Here is a 19747-nt window from a genome sequence, read left to right on the forward strand (position 1 = left end):
TGAGAACAGTTTCTTGCCAAACTGCTCCAGTCTCTTGGAATCCCGGTCCGGCGGGGCGGTCGGGAAAGAGGATTGGGAGGTGGAGGCCTGGATAACCAGGCTCTCAGGGGTAGGGTGTTGGGACAGAAAACTGGGGTCGCCCGGAGCAGGGCGGTGGCGCCTGGCAACGTTCCTGTCCACAGGAGGAACTGTGGAGGGCTTGGACCAGGTGCCCTGGAGAATGTCAGTGAGGGCTTCATTGAACGGCAGCAGAGGCTCAGAGCTTGCTGCAGACTGAAGCACCTCAGTGAGGACGTTCGTCCTCACAGCCACGGCAGGTAGCTCGAGCCCAAGGGCTGCGGCCGCCTTGCGCAGCACCACGGAGAAAGCAGCACCCTCCTCCGAAGCCACAGTCGGAGGAGAGATGAATCCAGTGTCTGGCGAGGTATCCAGACCACTGTCCTCCCCCAGTTCATCTGCCCAGTCCTGGGACAGTTGGGCCTGATGGGCCATAGGATCCTCGGATCCCTCCCAGTAGTCCCCATCATCCGACTCCTGGTGTAGAGGAGAAAGTAACGGAGCCGGGCGGTAGACAAAATGTGTCTCTAGCGGCGTCGATCTCGGCGTCCACCGACGCCGGACCGGCGCCGGGCCCGGACCGGGACTAAACTGGGGCACGGCGTCGAGCGGAGTCGACGACGGCGTCGGGGGTGGAACCGGAGTCGACGCCGGTGGAGGAGTGACAAGGTTGACCGGCGTCGACGGGGACTCGAGAACGGGTCCCTCGGGCGCTTGCGGCGTCGAGGCCGGAGCCGTCAACGGCGCCGGAGCCGCCGGCTGGCAAGGCAGCCCAGTCGGGTCCGCGGGGCCCGAAGGCGCACCAGCGGGCGCCGACGGCGGAGCCAGGTTCCTCATGGCCGAGAGGAAGGCACTGACTTCCGCCGGCGTCGCGTTAGTCCCAGGGACAGGAGGGTATGGGGACGGACGCGGCGCCTGCGGCTCCGCCGGAGCCGCGGGGGTGGAACCACCCTGACCCTCGACTGAGTCGCGCGACCGGCGAGGGGAGTCCGAAGAGCGATGTCGTCTCTTGGACTTCTTGGAATGCTTCGACTTACCCGAAGACTTTGATCCCGACGACCGATGGTGACGTCGACCGATGGGGACGTCGGCTGCGGCTCCGCGACCGATCCTTGGACCTCCTCCTGGACCGGGATCGAGAGGCGCGCGGAGCCGAGTGGCGAATCTCGAGAAGCTTACGGGACCGCTCCCGTCTAGCCTTCGAGGTCAGGGCCTTACAGTCCGAGCACGACTCCGCGTCGTGGTCGAGGCCCAAACAGTACAGGCACCGGCGGTGATGGTCCGTAACCGACATCAATCGGCTACAGTCCGTACAGGCTTTAAACCCAGGCATCCTACCGGCACCGGTGTCGATAGACAGGATCAAAAAGGATCAAAAAGTTAGTCAAAAATTGACTAAAGGGGTAGCTCTCCCGGATCTGCGTTTACTGGCGCGGAAAAAAGAAGAACTGACGTCAGCGCGCGAGGGCGGCGTCTAAGTACTCCGACGACGTCATTCCGGCGCACGACGCCGACGACGGACGCGGAGCCGCAGACGACGCCTAGCGACGCGCAAGGGGTATTGCTGACGAAAAATCTGCCGGATCCAGTCTGACGCCTGGGGATATTCTAAGGTGAGGAATCTAACTAACGTGTTTCTTTCAGATCACTAATCCTGGGTCCTGCTGGGGTGTGGACGCTGCGGGACTACCGTTGTGTGCAAAGCCAACTCTGTAGGACTGGGCACTAAGACACCTGCGACTGTCCTGCCCTGGCCTGGTGTCCAAGAGAAGGGGTGCTCCGCCGCTGACATACAACCCACTGAGAAATCTAGTGGAGCCCGAGACCAAACCCTGCGCACTTGGTGGCCCTGTTGCGGCTAGGCAGTGTACGTGAGGAGTAGGAGGTGTACATCTGGGGGGCCAGGTGCGACCTTTGACACTGCCGTATAGATAAGCAGCTAACAGGCATTGGTGTATAGCTACGCCTGAAGTGAAACTCTGAAAATGAACACGCCTGGGGCGTTGCAATGGGGGGGAAAAATGATGCAAGACAGCCCAAACTTACTTTCGAACACAAGCGCCAAGCCAAACAAAACGCGGCAGACCTGGAATCGGCGGAGTCTTCCTCACAGGGAGCTGATTCGGACATTGATTTCAGGACACTGATGATGGAGGTTAGATCGAGCCTCAAAAGCATAGATACCAAACTTGACGCCATGTCCTCACAGCTGGAATCGGTGAAAAAACAGGTAGACACTCACGAAACCAGGCTGGACTGCCTAGAAAACAGGCACACAGAGTGCTGCGAGTTCCAACAGGACATGAAACAACGTCTTACAAATATAGAAAAGAGCTGGAGTTCCTCCGGGCAAAAACTGATGATCTGGAAGCACGCTCTCGAAGATCTAACATTCGCATCACGGGCATTCCGGAGACGACGAACACTGGCAGAATGGAGGTGTACGTGTCAGACCTGCTCCACGGAATTTTCGACCCAGCTCTCTCACAGGTATTTACGGTCGAAAGGGCGCACAGATCGCTTGGGAAAAAACCGCCGGTGGGATCGGCACCGCGCCCCATTCTTGCTAAGATTCTGAATTTTCAGGACAGAGACCTTATCTTACGCCTGGCTCGAGAGAAGGGTAAAATCACGCACAAAGGCAACAACATCTCCTTCTACTCTGACTTTACTCCTTTGGTGCAGGCCGCCCGGAAAGAATTTTTGCCGGCTAAAAAACTGCTACTTCAACCTGGCGTCCAGTACTCACTACTATATCCAGCAAAATTAAGGGTGATGCATGAGGGCACCGCACATCATTTCACAGATGCCCAATCGGCACTGAAATTTGCCAAACATATCTGTGGTTCTGGGGCGAGAAAGAGGTCACCAAGATTAGGGGAGGAAGACGGACATCTGGGTGACAATGACTGATCACATTGCGAATATGTAGAGTGTAATATATGCATAGGTTGTCTTACTCTGAGGTTCAGATAGAAGCTCCTCTACACCTAAAGTTGCTCTGGTGAGCCTGTTTTGGATTATGAGTGAGATATTGCTCCTGTTTTTGGTGATTTGTTGCTGGAATAAGCCAACATTATAATGCTCCGCCAGGGTGAAAGTTGTGAACTGTGTGAGGTGGTCAGCGCTGGTGACGTGGATGGACTGTTATAGTACAGCCACCCTGTGCAAACAGGGGTGTACGCTTGGAGCACCACGCCCCCATGGTGTGTCTCCCACCGTTTTTGTTTTAAGGTTGCCAACACGCTATGCGTGTATACAGAGGGGATTTGCCACAACCTGATTGGGGGGTTGGTGCGGGTGGGGGGGTGGAAGTTGGGAAGTTTAAAGTTACTTAAGTACTGGTACGATGGAAATGATTTCACACAACGTGATATGGTTATGCTCTATCATTGCTCAAGTGGTGCATCCTGGTTGGTATATACTAAGCTATGCAGCAGCACTGTAAATATTACGCAGAGTGCGAAGTGGGATGGTAGGCGCTAGGATATTGACATGGAACATTAGAGGACTCGGGGACTACAAAAAGGCTAGATTAATGCATGGGTTCCTCTCTAGGCATAATGTGGATATATGTTTTATACAGGAAACACACATCAACTCCGCTCCATCACCCAGACTGAAACACTCAAGATGGGCACGGGTGTACTCCGCCATTTACTCTAATTACGCTAGAGGGGTGGCGATCCTCATCCGTAATGGGATAGACTGGAAAGAGCACCACACTATCTTAGACAAGGAGGGTAGATACGTTATTACACATGGCACACTTCAGGGGAGAACACTGGTGCTGGCGGCCATTTACGGCCCTAACGTGGATGACCCAGAATTCTTCAGAGCTGTATGGGCACAGATCATGTTACTAGATTGTTCAACAGTTGTCCTGGGTGGAGACTTCAATGTTGTGCTGAATGATACGTTGGATCGTAGAGGCGCAGTGAGGCCTACGCATACTAGAGCCCGTCAGGCTATCTTGGATATAATGGAAGAGGGTCTACTATCTGATGTGTGGAGATCTAGGCACCCTAATGACACTGTAGGGACATGCATTACGAGTCAACATGCGGCTTGGTCTCGCCTGGACCACTGGCTGGTGTCACCAGATGTGGCTTCCTGGGTGGTGGGGGTGGTCATTCAAGCCAGATCGCTCTCAGATCATGCCCCTTGCTTGTTGGAGATAAAAGTACCAGATGCCCCTACTTGTGCGTTCTCCTGGCGTTTACCCCCTCATGCGCTTACCGACTACGCTTTCACTGAAGAAATAAGAGCAGACATTGTGAAGTCTTTTGAAGACAATGCAGGGTCGGTCACTGCCGAGGCCATCCTGTGGGATGCATTTAAGGCGGTGGTCCGCGGCCAGTGCATCTCTAGACAGGCAGGTGTCCTAAAAGCAATCCGCAATACTCTAAGCACTTTGGAGAGGGAATTAAAAGAGTTAGACACGCGCTTCTGCAGTGACCCTTCACCCGAGTTAGCGGTACAGATGAAGGCTAAACTGATTAATTTCAATGAGGAGGTGCAACGAGAGGTTAAATTCCTAGGCAAACAAGCGGAGGCACGTACATACGGGGAAGGGGACAGACCAAGCAGAACCCTAGCGAGACTCATATCTCCACGCACACAGTCAAACTATATACACTCCATTAAAAATAGTGAGGGGAAACTCATTGTAGGGCAGGAAGCAGTTCTTAACACATTTGCAGAGTTTTACTCGACCCTATATACCTCAAGACAGACTACTACTCCGGCATCCCTAGAAGAATTCCTAGACTCAATAGCCATCGTATGGTTTAACGACTTCCATCGTCGGTATATGGATGTCCCAGTTACTGCCCAGGATATAGCTCAGGTAATAAAAAGTATGCCCGCAAACAAGGCCCCGGGCCCAGATGGTCTGACGACAGTCTTCTACAAGGCCTATGTCGAAGAACTGGCCCCCAGACTCCACTCTGTCTTTGCCGAGGCCCTGGAGACCGAATCCCTGCCCGACTCGATGCGCGAAGCATTAATAATAACGCTGCTAAAGCCGGACAAGGATTGCCAAGTATTAGACTCGTACCGTCCCTTATCCCTAATTAACGTGGATGCTAAAATCTATGCTAAAATCATCGCGGACAGGCTACAGCCCTTGTTACCAATGGTGGCACTGCCTGATAAATCTGGGTTTATCCCTGACCGGGCCACATCGCACAACCTCAGAACGATATTTTCAGTCTTACACTATTTACATCATTCCATACAGGCGGCGGTCATTTTCTTAGATGCTACAAAAGCGTTTGATTCGCTAGAATGGCCCTACCTTTTTAGGATCCTCGGCAGGATGGGTTTCAGCCCCCTCTTCATAAACTTGATAAGATTGTTATACGACGCTCCCAGGGCAAGAGTGCGTGTAAACGGACTTGTATCCCAGCCATTTGACATCTCCCATGGGACTAGGCAGGGGTGCCCCCTGTCCCCATTACTCTTTGCTATAGCCATGGAGCCTCTGGCGGCTAGAGTCAGACAACATCACACAGCGAGAGGTATAGGGTTCAGCTCTCACAGCCTGCTGATTTCCCTATATGCGGACGATGTCATGCTGTACGTCACCAACCCCGCTGTGAACTTAAACCCACTGTTGAGGGAGTTCATCCGCTTCGAGGGTCTGGCAGGGGTATCCATCAACTGGTCCAAATCTGTCGCATTCCCCTTGACAGATACCACATCGGAAGTGTTATCGGATTATCCCCTACGCTGGGAACCCGACTCAGTCAAATACTTGGGGGTTTGGATCAGTCGCAACCTGCAAGATTTGTGGACTCTGAATTTTGGCAGAGCGGTGGACTGGCTGGAAGGGAAGATAGAACTCTGGAACAAGCTCCCCCTGTCTTTGGTCGCGAGAATAGCCCTAGCAAAAATGGTGGTCCTTCCAAAATTCTTATATCTATTCGTAAGCATCCCAATACCCCTGACTGCACACTTTCACGCTCGAGTAAGATCACTACTGTTGACGCTGGTTTGGGCTGGTGGTCAGGCAAGATCATCTTGGGCGCTACTTACACTCCCATTGAGGCAGGGCGGACTGGGGGCCCCTGATATAAAACTATACTCGCTATGTGCGCAAGCACAATTTCTACACTTTTGGGTTTTTCCCACTCCTTGTCAGCCACATGTTGCGGTAGAATTGGCTGTCGCTGCCCCATCGCCACTGAGCGTAGCACTATACGGGAAGGCGCCTCGTCCATCACAAGACGTGGACACAGTGGACATGCTCCAGTGGACATGCTCCGGTGGACGTGGCGGGAATTACAGAAGAGGGCAAATCTCCCACTTTTTATGCGCCAGCCATTCCCCTGCGAGGCAATCCAATGATGCCCTGCCTACAAGATAGAGGGGGGTGACGTCACTATTAGTGGGGAGCCCCTGCATACATTTGCCGACATCTACCCCAAAGGCACCTTCAGGGATCACGGTTCTGGAGAGACTGACCCACCTGAGTCCTTCTCTGACCTCTTCACTTACCACAAGCTCAAAGAATCCTGTAAAGCACTGTGGCCTCAGTTTCCAGAAGAACCCCCGCAGCTCCAGGCGCTACAAAACTTGCTCTCGAAGGCATCTTCTAAAAAACTCGTGTCCAGGTTATACAACTGTATGCAGAAACAGTCCCGTCATTGTACCTTCTTCCATGCATGCATGGAATGCGGAATTGGAAGATCCCTTGTCCGAAGACCAGTGGGCCTTCTGCTGCAGACAGCTAACGGAACTATCGCCTAACTATAGGTTGCGACTGGTGCATTTCAAGTTTTTACATAGGTACTATCGTACACCAAAGTCGTTACACCGCATGGGTCTTAGGGAGGACGATACGTGCTGGAAATGCGGATCCGAAAATGCTTCTTTTATACATGTGGCATGGAGCTGCCCGAGGCTAGAAGAATACTGGTCAAACATTTTTATTGCTATTAACCAAATCTTACTCAGAGCCGATACGCCATCGCCACACCTCGGGTTGCTGGGGTATGTTCAAGATACTATACCAAAGCATAGGAAGCTACATGCGCTATTGCTCCTTTATGCCAAGAGACAGGTGGCGGTGCGCTGGGGTCGTCGATCACTGCCAAAATTTACTGAGTGGGTGAAGGATGTGACATATGGTAACACGCAACTCGAACGCTATTGGGAAACGATGCAGACTGCCTCCCGGCCCAGAGACATCTGGGAGCCTTTCCTACAGTGGTCGCGAGAAAGAGCAAGCTCCCCTAATTCCACACATTCGCTGTCTGGAGAGGTCTCGGATGATGTGGGTTGACACTGGCTGGCGGGAGAATGCGTTCACCTGTACTGCTGGGCTCTGTGCACTTTCAAATTTCATTGATGGCTTCTGTGGCTGGTGGGATTGAGATCGAGCCTCGTTGTCTAGAGGGTGTATTGCCACGAAATGCCTATACCGGAGTCCGTATATTACAATGTGTAGTCCTGCGCCTATTGCACCGTACCACAGTCAGATCTATATGTGTATTTTTTGCTGCTGTATACAAATACTAAATGCGAGATGCTTCCTTCGTAGGTTTTGCTCCTCCATTACTAGAGCAATAAGTTTTTTATCTAATGCTTTCCTTTTGTACCATCGTTCGTTTTGTTTATGTTCTTACAAAAGTGGATTTGGGTGTAAAGGGAAATCAATATTTGTTTACTTACTGTTTTACAGTGTCTGATTTGATTAGAACATACTTTTTTTGATGGAAGTATGAATGTAAACAACTGTAATGTCATTGACTTGCTAACCTGAATAAACAACTTTAAAAAAAAATAAAAACTCTTCGCCACAGTGGTGGCCCAACGGCTCCATCCCTACTTGCAAGAACTGGTGCATCCCGATCAATGCGGCTTCATGCCCGCCCGGGGGACCCGACACTGCATACGCCGTCTACACCTCGCCCTTGCGCATCGCCATCTCCTCACCCCGTATCTTGCACTGCTTTTCCTAGACTTTGACATTTTGAATTTGATACAGTGGATTGAGGTTACCTTGGGGAAGTGTTTGAGAGGATGGGCTTCGGCCTCCCTTTCTGACGCCTCGTCCGGGTCCTCTACTCCACCCCCAAGGAGAGGGTCCTCATCAACGGCGTGGTTTCGGAGGCATTCCCTGTCCGGAGGGGCACCCGCAAGGGCTGACCGCTCTCGCCGCTTCTATTTGTACTAGCAATGGAACCCCTGGCTTCCCTCAGTCAGGACCCCCTCATCTGCGGCTGGGCCTGGGATCCGCACCAGAGCGACAAAATTGCCCTGTACGCCGATGACGTCCTCCTTTTTCTGGCGGACCCGGAGAGCTCGGGCCCGCGATGTCTGGACACCCTTTCAGCCTTCGAACGGGTCTCCGGCCTCAGGCTCAATCCGGCGAGGTCCACCCTAGTTCCCTTGCACTCTTCTCGGGAGTGCTTCGACTGGCAAACGACCATCCCCCTGCAGAGGCAATCCTTCAATTATCTGGGGGTGTGGGTGGCCCTCCTCCAGGAGCTCGAATGGGCCCTGAATATCACGCCCCTGGTCACTAAAGCCAAGGCAGTCCTCAGAAGATGGCAGACCCTTCCCCTTAACCCCCTCGGTAGGAGTGCCCTTTTCAAAATGATGGTCCTCCCCAGTTTCCTACATCTTGCAGAACATGACCATTCATCTCCCATGCATTGGTTTCGGGAGCTGGACGGAGTCCTCACCCGATTTTTATGGGGTGGAGGGAGAACACGTGTGTCTCTAGTGCATTGCCACATACCCCCCTATGATGGAGGAATGGGGGGTGACTATAATCTCCATCTCTACTATTTGGCCACGAGGCAGATTGTGATCCATGACTGGTTCGCGGGCGGCTGGTCCGAACTGGCGTACGGAGTGGAGCTCCGGACGACTGATGTTGCGCAACTCCAGGCATACCTGTACGGGAGCCCAGTCCCCTGGGATCTCCCCCCTATCACTAGAACGGTGCTCATGGCATGGCGAACCGCTCTACGGTACGTTAAATGGGATCGGAAACTCACCAGGCAGACGCCTCTGTGGAGTGGGGCTAGAGTAGGTCTCGTCCCACCAGCACTTCCGTAAATGGGACCACGTCAGGATCTCGCAGCTCAGGGACGTTTGGGTGGGGGACCAGGTCAGATCGTTTGCAGACCTACAACACCGCCACTCCCTCCATTCCTCCCAATCCTACAAATATTTGCAGTTGAGGCACGCCCTCCAAGTCCACATCCCGGCCCCCACCTCCCTCCCCGAATTTAGTCCCCTGGAGGACCAAGTGATGATGGGGAACCTGGGCGGAGGGGGGGGGTATGTCCCGGATTTATCGTTTCTTGGTGAACAATGGTCCAGCGTCCTTAGACTCGCTCTGTGCCCGGTGGGAGGGGTGGTTGGGCCCCCTAGAAGACGCGGACTGGAGGGACACCCTTATGGCATCCAAGACCCTGATGATTTCCTCCAAATTGCGTCTAGTCCAACTCCACTACCTCCACACGGCTTACCTCACCCCGGCGCAAATGTTCAGCGCTCGCTTGCGGTCCTCTCCAGCGTGCCTGCGTTGCACCCACGCCCCAGCCGATTTTTATCACATGGTGTGGCAATGCCCCGCTCTTGCACCGTTGTGGGCAGGGGTGGAGTGCGAACTTGCGCAAGCTCTAGGGTGGGAGGTCCCTCATGACCCGCTATGCCTGATCCTGGGAGTGTTCGATGGCCTTTATGGATCACGGGCCGACAAGCGTCTTTTGGGCACAGCTGTGGCGGTGGCAAAGCGTGATATCACTGCGCTTTGGTACCAGGCCAGACCGCCCACCGTGAGGGCCTGGAGGCGGGGGGGTGGACTGGTGTGGTACCCAAGAGGAGCCCCTCTTCGAGGCCAGAAGCTGCCCAGAACTCTTTGGCAAAATATGGGGCAAATGGTTTAATATATCGCCAGTGTGAAAGGTCTAAATGGTAGTGTATGTGCTGAGCAATGGGCGAGGGCAGGGTTTCGCCCACAAGTGTTGTTTGAGTCAAATCATATCCCACTTAATACAATGTACATGTATAATGTGTATGAATGCTACCAGTGTGTTTTTGTTCTGAAAAATTCAATAAACTTGATTATCAAAAAAAAAAAAAGAAAATGATAATTAGATTTAGTGCACCGATTAAAGCAAATGTATTAAGGTAGCATGAGGAGCCCATATACTCCTGCCGTGATACTAGACATGGGAAAAGCACGGACGCACCAGGCAGTGACAGAAAGATGCGGCTACTCTTACAAGTTGCACAATACCTCCATGGAGGTCTCCAGACACCGGTCTTAAGCTGCAAGGACTTAACAAATAGGTGATTTAAGGCCCTTTTAAAAGGGCACACTGGAAAAATATACTAGACCAGAGAGGTGTGTGGGCACAAGCACACCTAAGGGCAGCTCAGAGTGTGGGCACAAGCACACCTAAGGGCAGCATTAGTACATGGACAGACACAGGTAGGATCAGAGAGCAAAATCACACAGATGGCCAAATGCAAAATCCATGGCCACAACCATACTGATGGACGCCATGACAGTGATGAGTATAGGAAGGGATCTAAGGGCACATGGCTTAAGCACCAAATGGTGCAGGTAAGATAGATGGCCAGTCACACTGGTGGGCAGAGGCAGAGATCAGACGGTACATGCAGCGACCAGTCAGGATCAGAGAGCACGGGTGGGGGGGGGAAGCTGCGGGCACAAGTGAGATCAAAGGGCATGATCACCAGAGTTCCACCACCTCTGCCTCGGTGGCGTCCAGCAGACCGTACCTTGAATCGCTAAGGAAGCGTTGGAGGTCATGAGAGTCGCCCAGTTTCTCCTTACGCTGGTCAGCCCGTTTCCCCAAACTGCTCCAGGCCTGATTGAGCTCAGTGCACTTCTCCTGGATATCTTCTGCAGATTCTGGGTGCGACTGGATGAGGCGTTCAGCAGTCTCACCAAGAGAATTTACCTGGAGAAAGAGCGAGATGGAACATAAGAAAAAGGTTGCTGCATAGCGCAGAGGGTGGAATAAATGCAACTGTGGTGATGCGCATGTGACAGCAAGAGAGGAAGAAGAGTGCAGAACACATTGACAAGACACCTCTATGATACAATGTCAACGTTCAAGAAACGCTGGCAAGGAGATGCTGCTGTTTATTATTATGGAACAAATAGGACATGGGACTGCACATGGTGGCAACAAGGACAAAGAAGGGTCAGGGTCTGCAACAGAGGCAGGTCTCGGGAATCTCACCTTATCACCTAGAGCTGCCAGGTCACGCTCAAAACCCTCATGTTTCCGTTGCAGAGCCTGGACGCTGGCCAAATCATGCCCATAATTGTCTGTGTTGAGGGCCTGGTTCTTCTCCTCAATCCATTCCTTGGTTTCATCAGCATCTCTGGAAGAAAATAAAACAAGGAGGAAACACATGAGCGACTGCTGGAATCAAGACGCATTGCTTCCTTATCTCTAAAACCAAAAGAGTCAGGCAGTATTCATGTTGCGGACTCTTCAGATGGGCACCACCTATCTGCAGCACCCACGGCCCAAGAAAGGAAAAAGTGACTCTGTAACCTGCAGTTTGTAGCTTGAAGTGATGTAAATCACATACTCTACATACGCCTGCCATTTAGAACTGGGCACAAACGTTTGCAAGTTGTCTTTCTTTGAAATAGTCTTCTCGTCTTGAGATATCTTGCGACTCCTCCCTTGCTCCCACAATACACCAGAACAAAGATCCACCTCGGATTGTTTTCTCCATCGAGTAAGCAATGAAAGTACAGCGAAGCAGGATCAAGTGTGTATGGTACATTGTGACAAACTAAATGATAAGAAACATCTTGGATCCCAGTTCAAGCAGCATCAAATACCATGGTTGTCGCGCCCATGTTGGGGCAACTAAAATGAGTCATGGGCGTTTGCTTTATCTTAAATACTATGAATGGAATCAGACAGTGGAGGAAACACGTACGTAAACATCCCTGACCAGACCATCCATAGTGCACTGCCCAGAAACTGGGGGTGCGCGGTCCAGCCAAAGCTTGGGCATTTGGCATTTTTGGAGGAATCCACTAGGTCGAATGTGCATTTCTCATTTATGAAACTACAGGTGAAGTACTGGGGGATTCATCTCCCACTTGTTAAGTTACTGATGCAAGGCAGTTGTGAGGGAGAGGGGCAGAATTCAGCCTGAAAAGTTGAACTCAATGGCGGAAAAAACCAAACCTGAGGTCTAGTCTGTCCTAGTACTTTGTGGGCTAAGGGAGGAGCCTCAAAATATTTTGATATCGAAGGCTTCTTTGAAGAAATCAGATAAACGCCATTGCCTCAGACTGCTTTCGCACACTTTGTATGTTACATAAAGTCTTCAAATGGCTCTCACTAACCACCATGCATACTGTCACTCAGTCCCTAATCACCAGCCAATTAGACTACAGCAACACACTCTACGCTAGGATCACCACACACCTTCGGCAGAGACTGCAGACCATACAGAACTCTGCTGCCAGACTCATCCTCAACCTCCCCAGATGAACCCACATCATTCCCCCACCTCGGAAAACTCCACTGGCGCCCCATATGGAAGAGATGTCAATTCAAACAGATGATTCACGCCTACAAAACGATGCACAATCAAGAACAGCCTACATCAACCACTGCCTGAAATTCCACCATCCTACTAGACAACTACACTACACCACCTTCTCACTCGCAACAGCGGAGGATGCTCCGTCTCCTACCTCGCAGCAAAAACCAGAAACAAGTTCCCTCTGCAGCTACAGACCTTTACCTCTCTAGTGGAGATTCCGAGAGCATCATGACCCTCAAGTGTCCACTCGGGTGATTAACTGCGCTACATAAATCCACGTAATTTTTTTTAAATTTTTTATTTATTGGTATTTTTAGGTAAAGGTAATATACATTTAATACAACAAATCAGCATACCAGTTCTACATGTCCAGAAATAGACAACAGCACAGTTGGTTCATTACAAGTGTGAGACATTATGCACCTAATGTAGCAATAAGCCCTAGCAATTCCAAGAAGGAGTAGTTTCTTACCTGTAACTCCAGTTCTGTAGTAGGGGTATCTCTGTTATAGTCATAATCTATGAATAATCCCCGCCCATGTGCGGGGACCCCGGAGCAATCAAAAATATCTCTTAAGCTGTCCCGCATTTGCAAACCTGCAAAGACACTTAAGAGACAGACAAAATAATACAGCCTAATCACCACAAGGCTGCACTGGCCAGCACTTCCTCTGAAGTGAACACAAAAGCCAAAATAAAGTTGAAATGTCATTTTTATTCACATTTGACATGTTCCTTTATTATCACACACTCCCTTCACCAAAATCCCTTTAAACAATAGAGAGGAAGGGGTGGACAGACAAGCCCTATAGGCTGTCATTATGTGTCTGCTAAAGGGATACCGTGCCTTTAAGAAACTCTCCAGAGACCCCCGGTATCCCAGGATGCACAGCCAACACAAGTTACTTTCAGTTCTTTTTGAAGGTGTATAACAACAGGCCTGATACCGTCAGGTTACTCCACCGGGGAGGAGGGAGGGTCGCTTATGACTATAACAGAGATACCCCTACTACAGAACTGGAGTTACAGGTAAGAAACTACTCCTTCTGTAGTAGGGGATCTCTGTGTATAGTCATAATCTATGAATAGAATGGCAAGCCCATCCCAACCAACAAGAAGCGGTGGAGTAAGACCAACCACCAACAAATCACTGTGCAAACAAATTCCTTAGCGAAGCCTGTCCAACCTGCGCATCTGCCCTAGCATCAGAGTCCAGGCAGTAATGCTTTGTAAACGTATGGACTGACTTCCAGGTGGCAGCCTTACAAATGTCAGCAATGGGAACATTCCTAAGCAAAGCGGTGGTAGCCGCCTTGCCTCTAGTCGAATGTGCCGTAGGCTTACCCCCTAACGTTTTATTAGCTTTCTGATAACAAAGCTGAATACAGGAAACAATCCATCTGGAAATGGACTGCTTTGAGGTAGCTAAACCAGTTCTTACCGAACCATAATTAACAAACAGTTGATCCGACCTGCGGATATCTTTTGTCTTATCCAGGTAGAATTTCAACACCCTACGCACATCAAGTGAATGCAGAGACCTCTCCGCCGGAGAGGAAGGATGCTGAAAAAACGTAGGCAAAGTTATCATCTGATTCACATGGAAATCTGATATCACCTTAGGCAAAAATTTAGGATGGGTACGCATCACTACTTTAGAAGCATGGAAAACAGTATACGGCTCTTGGCAACACAGAGCCTGAATCTCACTCACCCTCCTGGCCGAGGTAATGGCTACAAGGAAGGCCGCCTTCCAAGACAAATGCTGCAGCGAAGCCTTATGGATAGGTTCAAAAGGCTCCCTCATCAATCTAGATAACACCACATTCAATTCCCAAGGTGGAGAAGGCCTTCTAACAGGGGGAAACACCTTACGCAAACCCTCCAAAAAATCCTTAATCACAGGGATTTGAAAAAATGAGGTTTGAGAAGGGCCCTTCCTATACGCAGTCAGAGCTGCGAGATGAACCTTAATAGATTGGAAATTAAGCCCAGACTGAGCTAACTGCAGCAGATAAGGCAAAATAACGTCTTCTTTACAGGATGTAGGGTCAAAGTCCTTCGCCTTGCACCATAAGCAGAATCTCTTCCACTTATAGGCGTAGGAGGTCCTCGTAGACGGTCTCTTAGCCTCTTTTAAGATCTCCATACAGTCCTGAGGCAAGTTCAAGTGTCCATACTGCACTAGCTCAGGAGCCATGCTGCCAAACTCAAGGACGAGAGATTGGGGTGAACCATCTGCCCTCCGAACTTCGTGAGGAGGTCCGGCCGGCACGGCAGGCGCCGGTGTGGCAGAACAGACCGGTGAAGAAGGTCGGTGAACCACCATTGTCTCGGCCACTCCGGAGCAATCAGGATCATTCTGGCTCTGGATTGCGACAGCTTGATCAGCACCGCCGGAATCAGGGGAATGGGTGGAAAGGCGTAGAGAAAGCTGTTGGACCAGCTGATCCATAGTGCATTCCCCAGCGTCCCTGGCTGGTAGTACCTGGACGCGAAGTCGCGGCATTTGCTGTTTTCTGCCGTGGCGAACAGATCTATATCCGGAGTGCCCCATTCTGCGAAGACGTCTCTTAGCACGTCGTCGTTTAGCACCCACTCGTGGTTCTCTTGAACGAGTCTGCTGAGCGCGTCTGCTTGGGCATTCTGCACTCCCGGCAGGTGGGTCGCCGTGATCGTCAGATTCCTGGCCACCAGCCAGTTCCAGATCGCCTGTGCCTCCCGAGACAGGGTGCGTGACCGGGAGCCCCCCTGCTTGTTGAGGTAATACATGGTCGTAGTATTGTCCGTCTGAACCAGCAGGGAGGACGTCCTGAAGGAGGGATGGAACGCCTTCAAGGCCAAGTGTACTGCTCTGAGTTCCAAAAAGTTGATATGGTAGGTCGTCTCCATCTGCGACCATATCCCCTGAATCTGAAGAGGGCCCGAATGCGCTCCCCAGCCCTGGAGAGACGCATCGGTCACTATGGTCTGGGCCGGAATGTCCTTGTGAAAAGGGGTCCCCTTGCAGACATTCTCTGGGGAACACCACCATTTCAGAGACTGCCGAGCGTGCTGAGACAACTGGATCTTGTCCTCCCAACGCCCCCTCCTCTGGTCCCATTGATCCTCCAGACATTCCTGCAGGGGCCTCATATGCAGACGTGCATTGGGGGTGAGGAAGATGCAAGAAGCCATCGACCCCAGTAATGAAGACACCGTCCTCACCGTAGGAGAGCGGGCTGAGATGAGATGCAGAGCCTTCCCACGGATCGATAAGCGTCTCTCCTCCGAAGGACACACGCTTGCGGTCAAGGTATTGACTGAAGCCCCCAAGTACTGGAGACACTGCACAGGGATCGGCACTGACTTCGTCATGTTGATGTGCAGCCCCAGACGGTGAAGCAAAGCCGCCGTCCTGTTGAAATGGCACTGGGCTTCCTGATAAGTGGACGCTTTGATCAACCAGTCGTCCAGGTAAGGGTACACAAACACCTTGGTCTTCCGCAGGTGTGCCGCGACCACTGCCATGCACTTGGAGAACGTCCGTGGCGCAGACTTCAGGCCAAACGGGAGTACGGAATACTGGTAATGGTTGTTGCCTACCAGAAACCTCAGGAATTTGCGATGCTTCGGTGCGATCGGCACATGAAAGTAAGCGTCCTGCAGATCTATGGCGCACAGCCAGTCTCCTCGATGCAACTGAGGGTAAATCTGATGCAGGGACAACATACGGAACTTTTCTCGGCGGATCCACCTGTTTGCTTGACGCAGATCCAGAATAGGCCTGAACTCGTTCTTGTCTTTTTTTCTTACGAGAAAGAACCGTGAGTAGAGACCTTTTCCTTTTTGCCTCAAAGGAACAGCTTCTATCGCCTTCTTTTTTAATAGAACGTCCGCCTCCCGCTGGAGCTCCCGCACCATGTAAAGGGAGCGCACTGGTGGAATCTGTGGAGGCGAACTGGTGAAACGAAGACAGTAGCCATTGCAAACAATATTCAGCACCCACTTGTCCTGTGTTATTGTCCTCCACTCTGCCAGGTAGTGTTGAATACTTCCCCCCACCGGAGCGGGTAACGGATGAGGGGGAAGTAACTTTTCAGGGCTTCGCCCCGGACGGGCCTTTGTTCCCCGCCGAGGACTGATGCTGGCCTCTGCCCCTCTGGCGCTTCTGAAAGGGCTGCCTCTGGTACTGCTGCTGTTGCTGGGGCTGTTGCTGGGGGCCCGACTGACGCCCTTGGCCCCTCTGCTTGGTGTAGCGCCTGCCCGAGGAACGGAAGGACCTCCTCTGCTCCTTAGGCCGCTCCAGCCCCACCGCCTTCAGAGTCTCCGCCTCAGCCTTCATGCGGGCCATCTCGTCATCCGCATGCGACCCGAATAACGTCGTGCCAGAGAATGGTAGATTGGCGATCTTCTGCTGCGCTTCCGGCTTGAGCGGAGTCAGCCGCAGCCAGGAATGCCTCCTCATATGTATGCCGTGGCAGTACCCATGGGCCGCCAACAACGACACGTCCCCCGCCGCACTGATGATCTGATTAGAGACCATCATGCCCTCGTTCAGCACCTCTTGAAAATCCTCCCTCTTGTCTCTGGGCAGGGAGGCCGCGAACTGTTGCAGGGAGTCCCAAAGAGACCTGTCATAGCGCCCCAACAGAGCGGAGGCGCTAGCGGCCTTCATTGTAGTAGCCGACGTGGAGCACATCCTCCTCCCCAAGGAGTCCATTTTGCGACTCTCCTTATCCGGGGGAGCCGTGGAGGAAGGCGTCGTAGAGTGTTGCTTACGAGCCGCCGCCACGATAACAGAATCCGGTGGGGGGTCCACTCTGAGGAACGCCGGATCCGAGTCAGGGGCCCTGTACTTCTTTGACAGTCTCGAGGGCGCCGGCTTCACCACAGCCGGCGTTAAGAACACCTCCATCGCAGGTTCCTCCAGTCCTGGGACCAGCGGGAGGAGGGGGCGCGACAGATGTACCTTATGCAAAGTCTCAAAAATCACAGACGTAGTGGGAATAGGGGTAGTCACTGATATCCCCAACTTCGCAGCCCCTCTCAGCAACACCTCCTGGAACGTGGCAATGTCATCCACTGGAGAGACGCGGGAAGGAGGCGTCTCTGACAGCGAGGGCGAATACTTGCCAGCCCCCGGAGAGTACGTGCCCCTCGACCCTCTGGAACGGGACCGATACCTCCGTCGACCATGTCCAGAGCGAGTGGAGGATCTGCGCCTACTCCGTGATCGCCTGCGAGGGCGAGAGCGAGATCTCTGCCGGTGAGGGACCCTCGGGGGAGGAGGCGGCGGCTGCGGTGGTGAGGCAGGCAGCTGAGGCACGGGCAGAGGCAGCGGAGGAGGTGGAGGAGGAGGAAGAGGAGGCGGAGGAAGAGGAGGAGGCTGAGGAGGAGGAGGAAGTGCAGGCACCGGTGGAGGCGCCGGTGGAAGGTCGGGCACCGGAGGCAAAGGAGGCCGCTGGGTACGCAGCGGGGTCAGATGGTCTGAAGCCCCATCACTTCTAGCCGGAGAGCCCCCATCATCATTGTCCGGGCTCGCGGCCACTCTCCTCTTCTTGGCGGGCCTGTCCCGCGGGGAAGCCACCGAAGGCGAACGTCCGCGCCTTCCCGATCCTCGGCTGGAGATCGTAATCACCGAGGACGTATTCCCCGATGTCTGGGACGTCGAACTGTACCTTGACCTCGAACGGCGTCTCTTCGCCCTCGACGACGAGTGCCGCCCCGCAGTCGATCGTCCTCTCGACGTCGAACCAAGCCTCCTCGACGTCGACCCATGCCTCCTCGGAGTCGAGCCCCGCCTTGATCGCCGTCGCCGGGGTGTCTGCCTCGACGTCGACTGTCTCCTCGACGCCGACTTCTGGCGTCTCGACGTCGACCGCCGGTGCCTCGGCGTCGACTGCTGCGATCTTGACGTCGATCGTTGGTATCTCGACGTCGATCGTTGATGTCTCGACGTCGATCGTTGGTATCTCGACGTCGATCGTTGATGTCTCGACGTCGATCGTTGGTGTCTCGACGTCGACCTGCGTACCGGCGTCGACCGCCTCCGCCTCGACGGCGGGCGCCGGGATCTCGGCGTCGACTCCGTCAGCGTCGAGCCGTGGGTAGACGGTGGTGAGTGCAGTCCATGGGGCTCGGTACGACGTCGATGTGTTGTCGACGTCGACCGTGACACCTGCGACGGCGACCCGGTCCCGGGTCTCGCCGGCCCCTCCCTCGACGTCGAACGCCGAGGCTGCCGCGACCCAGAGCCCTGGATCGACGGCGAACATACCGGTGCCTTCTCTCTCGCCGTCGACGTCGTCGCCTTCGACGTCGAACGCGACCTACCAGCCGGTAGGTGTCGTTTCTGCTCCTTTTTCTGCCCGGAGGTCCCTCCAGGGGCTGAAGCATGGGCGGAGGAGGGGGAATGGGACCCTCCATGCCCTGAAGTCTCACCGGTCCTCTGCTTCTCCTGTCCCTGAAGGCGAGTCTTCTCCCGGTCCCTCAGGGTCCTTTTCGAAAAGGTGCTGCAGATGTCACAGGCAGCTGGGACATGTGAGGGCGACAAGCAGAGGATACACACCTCATGTGGGTCCGTCTTAGCCTTCTTCCTCCCACACTCAGGGCATTTATCGAATAAAGCCATGCTGAGAGTGGGCCAAAACTGCTCCAGATTGCAGGCAGTAGTAGACAAAGGCTTTAGACGTCGAATGAAACCACTTTTAATCCAAAAAATCCGATTTTAATCAATTAAACCACCCAAAAGGGTAGAGCTCAAGCTCCAGGGTCCTGCTAGCAGGAGCCGGAAAAAAGAACTGAAAGTAACTTGTGTTGGCTGTGCATCCTGGGATACCGGGGGTCTCTGGAGAGTTTCTTAAAGGCACGGTATCCCTTTAGCAGACACATAATGACAGCCTATAGGGCTTGTCTGTCCACCCCTTCCTCTCTATTGTTTAAAGGGATTTTGGTGAAGGGAGTGTGTGATAATAAAGGAACATGTCAAATGTGAATAAAAATGACATTTCAACTTTATTTTGGCTTTTGTGTTCACTTCAGAGGAAGTGCTGGCCAGTGCAGCCTTGTGGTGATTAGGCTGTATTATTTTGTCTGTCTCTTAAGTGTCTTTGCAGGTTTGCAAATGCGGGACAGC

The 19747-nt window shown here is 52.8% G+C and overlaps 1 protein-coding gene across 6 annotated transcripts in view; it reads right to left on the reverse strand.

The window, feature by feature from the left end:
* SPTAN1 (spectrin alpha, non-erythrocytic 1) overlaps positions 1 to 19747 on the reverse strand; it is a 724155-nt gene that overhangs the window by 377191 nt on the left and 327217 nt on the right. For all 6 annotated transcript variants that reach the window (XM_085614072.1, XM_085614071.1, XM_085614070.1 and 3 more), the window contains 2 exons: positions 11295 to 11439; positions 10828 to 11009 (listed from right to left, as the gene is read on the reverse strand). In XM_085614072.1, coding sequence (XP_085470198.1) covers positions 10828 to 11009; positions 11295 to 11439 — 327 coding nt within the window. The remainder of the gene's footprint in view (positions 1 to 10827; positions 11010 to 11294; positions 11440 to 19747) is intronic.

Source organism: Triturus cristatus, chromosome 1_2, assembly GCF_964204655.1.
Source record: "Triturus cristatus chromosome 1_2, aTriCri1.1, whole genome shotgun sequence".
NCBI lineage: Eukaryota > Metazoa > Chordata > Amphibia > Caudata > Salamandridae > Triturus > Triturus cristatus.